Source organism: Lycium barbarum, chromosome 5 (assembly GCF_019175385.1).
Source record: "Lycium barbarum isolate Lr01 chromosome 5, ASM1917538v2, whole genome shotgun sequence".
NCBI classification, from domain to species: Eukaryota; Viridiplantae; Streptophyta; class Magnoliopsida; order Solanales; family Solanaceae; genus Lycium; species Lycium barbarum.
This window is the reverse complement of record NC_083341.1, coordinates 22,446,084-22,452,332: the sequence shown is the minus strand read 5'-3', so window position 1 is coordinate 22,452,332 and position 6,249 is coordinate 22,446,084. Positions and strand designations below refer to the sequence as shown.

The following is a 6,249-nucleotide window of genomic DNA, read 5'->3' as shown; positions in this document are numbered from 1 at the left end:
TTGTTCAGTTACCACCTTTATTTGCAGTTCATATACCAATGGTTTCCAAAGTATCCATATTCTACCTCCTGGATGCTTTGACAGATTTGTTGTGTAGGACCAACCCTAACATAGATTAAGAGAGGCTCTCTGAGCTTTTTCTCTCTTAATCTTTGTTTCTAGGAGCCCAAATAGACTGATACTATTATTGTGCATAAACAGATTCATTTTTTTTCTGTTTATCCAGTCTATTTAAGCCCCTAGTGTTCCAAAATCCTATCTTATCCATTGGGAAGGGGGCCCTCCCCATCTTGATCCTTATTAGGTTCACTCCCCACAGGCCCTCCCTCAGGCTAGGAGGTGCTTGTTTTGTCATTTGCTCCATCTGCTTCTTTTCCATGTTTGCTTAATACTCCAAACTTGTTCCCTTTTGTAGTAGTTGGCACAAATTTTGTCACCCCTCCTCGTTTATATCCGCCATACCTTCGTTGTTGTCTCTGTCCATAATACCTTTTTGGCTCCTAAAACTGCTGTTGTTTCTGATCATTTGGCTGATTTGTATCACCCTCCTGATTTGGCCCCTTCATTTGGTCTGTTACTTTGTCTTCCTTTTCGACCTCATTTTGCATTCCTAGTTTCTTCAGCATAGCCTGTTGAATTGCCACATCTTTGATTTGTTTCCTACATTCTTGTAATCTATGTCCAAAGTTCTTACACTTTGTACACAAGACTGGTTTCCATTCAAATTCTACTTCTTGCTCTACTATTTTGCCGTATTCATTTTCAAACATCACTGAGGTTGGGTACTCTTCATTTAAGGGGACTTCCACCAAGACCCTTGCATAGGTCATCCTCTCCTTCATGGTTGTTGCACTGTCTGCTCTTATCGGATTACCCACCAGCCCTGCAATTTTCGTCAAGGCTGATTTTCCCCAATATTTCACATCTAATCCCATCAGTCTGATCCAAACTGGTATTTTGTCCATCAGTTGCTTGGTTACTTCTATATCTGGCTGCCAAGGCTTAACTATGATAGGTTTACGGTCAAACATTTGGATACCCTGTTCCACCACATTCGCTCTTGTTCCTGGGTCATCAAATCTTACTAGAAAAACACCCCGATTCACCTGGACTACTTTGTCAATCCCTAATATTCCCTAAATTCGTCTGAAATATCCCTCTATGATAGTTTGAGGGGGATTTGATCCTAATACGTAACACACCACTGCATTTTTCTAATACGCTACCTCTTCTTTAATGTCCTCCATTGTAATTTTTATATTCCCACTCTCTACACTGGGGGAACTGAGGTCATACCCCTTAATTGGGGTATTTCCCCTTACAATTTTGCTCCAATTCGAATTTGAGTCTAGGGTTCTGGAGTTACCTTGTGTTTCACTGGCAATTGGTTCATTTTCAGTCATGTCTGCCTAGGATTTGTGAGCCGAATCCACTGGTGTAGTTTCTTTACTAGTCGTAGCATTGGCCTGGTTCTTGATTGCTCTGGCGACCGGAGTGGTTAGTTGGCTTATTGGCATAGCAACAATTCCATGTAATACGCTAAGACTCTTCTATTTCTTCGAATCCGCTGTTCGCAGAACAGTTTGTTTCACCTTCGTAGTTGCTTGGTCTATCCCCTTCATCGTTTGTCCCATCGTACCGGTCTTGGATTTCCTAACCATCACCAGCATTAGCTGATAGGAAGCATCCTAGAGAGAAAAGCTCTCGGTAGAGAGAGAAAAACCCAGTAGAATAAACAAAATGTATAATTTATTAAGTTACCCCTATTTCTTGATGTTTTGTTTTTTGGGAATTGAACAATATTTAAAAGAGATTCCTTTTCTTCCGCTTATTTATCTCTTTTGGCGGATACATTGTCACGACCCAAACCACTGATCGTGCGGACACCTATCCTTTTCCCACCTAGTTGGCGAACCCATCCATTAAAGACATCTAACAACATAAATAATAAATACAAGCAACATAATTATAAAATCATAGACAGATAATAATGCGGAATACAACAACTACCCAAGAAATCTGGTCTGAATAGTACAATAGCTTCTAATTATACAACTTGAATAACAGCTACAACCACAACCTGAAAACAACTTTTGTTTATAATGAGAATGAAATATAAAGGTCTAGATGAACTCCGTGAGATCCTTGGAGGCTAACTGAATCTCACTAATGTACCTGGAACAACTCTACACCCCAAAAAGGGTGTAGCAGGAGTAGTATCAGTCCAAACAACACATACAGGTAGGCATCATAGGCCGGCAACAATTTGCTAGCATACACAAAAGAAGGAAATTAAAAGATGGCAGGTAAGCAGTCAAAATGCAGTCACTACGCACATCCATGTAAGACTTACAGTAATGTGATCCACACTAGATCTCAGTAGTCTAAAGTCATAGCTTAGGCGGAACCTCTAGCCCTCGAATCCATCAAGTGTCTAGGTAAGAGATTAACAAGCACACAACATCTAAAATGAATCAACAACCAAGGAATCAATGCTGAAACGCACCATGCAATACAATAAATACAACAACCAGAATCAATGAGTGGATGTGAGGTGCAATGCAATGCACTGGCCAACTGACTCATAGACATGCTATGGACGGAATACCTCCATGTCTCGATAGTAATGACCTATGGAGGATCAGCGAAGTCCATGTACCAGTCACTCCACACACAGTTCAGAGATGTCACCACAACACAAATCACCATTCACTAGTCATTCCGCACATAGCCCTGGCTACTATATCGAATGTGTACATAGTCACTCCGCATACAGCACATGGATGACTTTCCTTCCTTCACTTTCTCCATTGAACCCCCTCACAGTATCATGAGAAATGCAGGATGAAATGCATGTATGAATGTCAAATTCAACAATAATCATGAGGTGAATAAACATAACAACATCCATAAATCAACTACCAATATGAACTTATTCCCAAATCTGTACAATGCCACGTCCGGAACAATTTCCCTTTGGACCACATAGGTAATATATATATATATATGCAAGAGAGGTCATACGAGATATGCATGTAGCAAACACCATAATAAGAAGCCTCGGGTGTTTCACTTTCCCTCTTATCATTAATAATATCAAATCACAGTTCACAACTATGAATCATGTAGAATGTGTATGAATGAATGCATTATTCAATCTCGAGTGCAAATCATAATCAAATCTCAATCGTGCCACACATGGACACATATCACAATACCAATATCGATGCAACACTATCAAGTGAAATCATATCAATCCCAGTCGTGCCACACATGGACACATATCAATATCAAGTACAATCCTTTCCTCTATCTTTAATAGTGTCAAGATAAGTGAGAGACAACTGTATCATAACCGTAATATGGAAACTAAGTACAAGTCCAATATCACACACATGTCATCAAGCCAATAAACTACTAGAGGGAACATGCCAACAAATCAGTCAACAATACCAATCCTAAGAATATCTATCCCAACTTCATACCCGAAGGCTTAATATGCTTTCTCCGACAATAGCTAACTTCTACATATGCTTCGCTAACTGAAGTCTAACCAAAAGGTAAGACGTAACCTACCTCGCTGCCGAGCTAGAGCCACGAACAATCAAATCTGAGCCATGCCCTTTCGAAGAGCCTCCAAGTACTTAAAATCTAGCCATTTTTGAATTCTGAATTGGAAACGAGAAACAACGATATCCATATTGTTATACATGTGTTCGAATCAAATTCAACTAAGTAAAAGAGGGGAAACAGGCCCACAAGAGTAAAACGGGTATTTCAATGATGGAAAATAGATAACCCAACGTTCTAGAAGTTCGATTCTACTCCCCAATTGCTACGTTAATCCAAGAATTGACCAATTTCATCATTCAAGTCAAAACCCCCAATTTGGGTATAAACCCTAACTTTCAATCTTTCAATTCATCCACTATAAAGGAAGATTCAAGCCTATTGGTTAGTAATTCATGCTATTCCATGCTTAGATTAGTCAAACCTATCAACAAATCTCATATTTGGGAGACTAAATATCAAATAATAAAGTAAAGGTCAAACCCCCTTTTCTTCCTTAAGTTCTCTAGATTCTCTACCTAGATTCATGCTCAAGAAAGGTCAATGAATGAAATCAAGGTTGGAGAACTTACCCTCAAGAGAAATCATCTTAGAACCTCTTCAATTTTCTTCAAGGACTCTTAGGAGCAATAAATGTAAGAATAGGAAACGAAGGGTTTTAACTTAGCAATAAATAGGGTTCTGTTCTGCATCACCCGCAACAGCGGTGAGTCCACTCCCGCGGCTCACTATCCGCCACAGCGAGTCCATTACAGCAGAGCCCTATCCGATGTACTGGATTATGACGAATCCACTACCACACGCAATAGCGGACCAGGCCAAGGCGAGTGCGCTACAACGCATAGGATGCGGCCGCAGCGGGCATCAGACACCAGAAAAATGCTAGTTTTTCACCAACTTTTCCCCAAAACCAAACAATCTCCCGAGACCTCACAGATACAGACCAGACATGCAACCATACATAAAAACGCACTATAGACTCACTCGTGGTCTCGAATTTTCCAACAGAAGTCTATTTGACCGGGTCGACACCCATTGGCCAAAGACCAACTTTCCAACCAATAACCCAAAATGCTCATGAGTGCCTCGGGAACCGAACTAAACATCCCACCAAGTCCTAATTGACCATCCAGACCTCTCGGGATTGATGAATTTTCAAAAAACTTCCATTTATCCAAAAGTCAGCTATCGGTCAACCATTTTTCACTTTAAGGCTCTACTTTGCATAAGTCATCATAAAACTCTCTCGACTACCTCGGGAATCGAGCCACCCATCCTCGAGGGTCAAAATTGAACTAATTGGACTCGGGAAAGGGTCAACGGGGTAAATGGATCAAAAACACTATAAGAAAATCCATGACAGGAAAGCCAGTAAGAGCAACAAGCTAATTCACAATTCAACTCCTTTAATTCAAAGAGTTGCGGTCAACTAATGGGGAACTAGCCAAAAAAGGCTGATTAGCCCCAGCAAATACTTCTTCCGTCTCATTTTAATTATCGCTTTAGGTTTTCTCACATCAAATAAGAAAAATATTAAATACAAGTTATATTACACTAAGTTACCCCTACATAATAAAGTTAGACTGATTTTCCCTCTTAAAGATTGTGCATACTTCTTCAATGTTAAGTAGTTTGTGCATACGTCTTTAATGATAATGATTTAATTAAAAATAAGATCAACTTCACTCTTGAATTCCTAAAGCGATAATTATTTTGGGACTAATTTTTTGAGCTAAAAGACAGTTAAAATGTGATAGAGGGAGTAATTCTTTAATGTTAGGCGTAGTTAGAAACAATTGTCAACTTTAGTCTTAAACTCCTGAAGTAACAATTATTTTGAGAAAATATTTGATTTATAGCGACAGTCAAAATGAGACTCGGTGAGTATTAATTATCCATCACAAACCCATTAAATAGGCTGAAGGTACAAATCTAAACTATTTGAATCTAGTTATTTTGGATGCAAAATAATTATACTTAAAAAATCATTTACTCCTTCGATCACTTTTACTTGTCCACTATGCTTAAAATAGATGTCCACTTTGAAGTCTAAAATCTGACATTTCAAACCGTTCGTCTTTGGACATTCCGGTAGAGAATTATGTACAATTACTTAAGGGCATCAAAGAAGGAGCAGGGAGCGTGAGACACGAAAGTTAGCACCAAAAATAAGCTAGCTAGGCAGAACGTTTGGTAGAACGTGCCCGTTAGCACAAAAATATACTTGAACTATATTAAAAAGACGGGAAGAGAGAAATTAGTTCCACTTTTTAAATATAAGATCTTTTCTCAACCTCAAGTCGTCCAAGGTCTCTCCTACTACCGAAGATAAATTTCTAACCCGTCTAGGATTAAACTGTTACTCACAAACATTGATACTAATAACAAGATTTGATAAATACATGTGCATTTGTGTTTTGATGATTGTCAAACTATTTCAGAAGCAGATAGGGACCTGGTCTGCTCTCTGTGCACCTTGTACCGTCAGTAGAGAACAACTGTAAAGCCCAACCACTTGCTGCACACAAGTACAATTGTGAGTTGGCCCATGCTTCAGGTAAAAGTGAAGGAGTGGTCTCTATCCATCCCATATGCTCCCACTATATATACAACATGTTGGCAACATATTGAGGAAACTTGAAAAACCTAATCCATATTGTACAAAATTTGCTGATGCAA

General features: G+C 39.2%; 1 protein-coding gene across 1 annotated transcript; it reads right to left on the bottom strand.

The window, feature by feature from the left end:
* Positions 1-500: 500 nt before the first annotated feature.
* On the bottom strand, positions 501-1,403 carry LOC132639317 (uncharacterized). The gene is made up of 2 exons (XM_060355770.1): positions 1,367-1,403; positions 501-1,066 (listed from the first exon to the last, which is right to left on the bottom strand). Exons 1-2 carry the CDS (start codon positions 1,401-1,403, stop codon positions 501-503), a joined length of 603 nt encoding a protein of 200 aa, XP_060211753.1.
* Between the last annotated feature and the right edge of the window lie 4,846 nt (positions 1,404-6,249).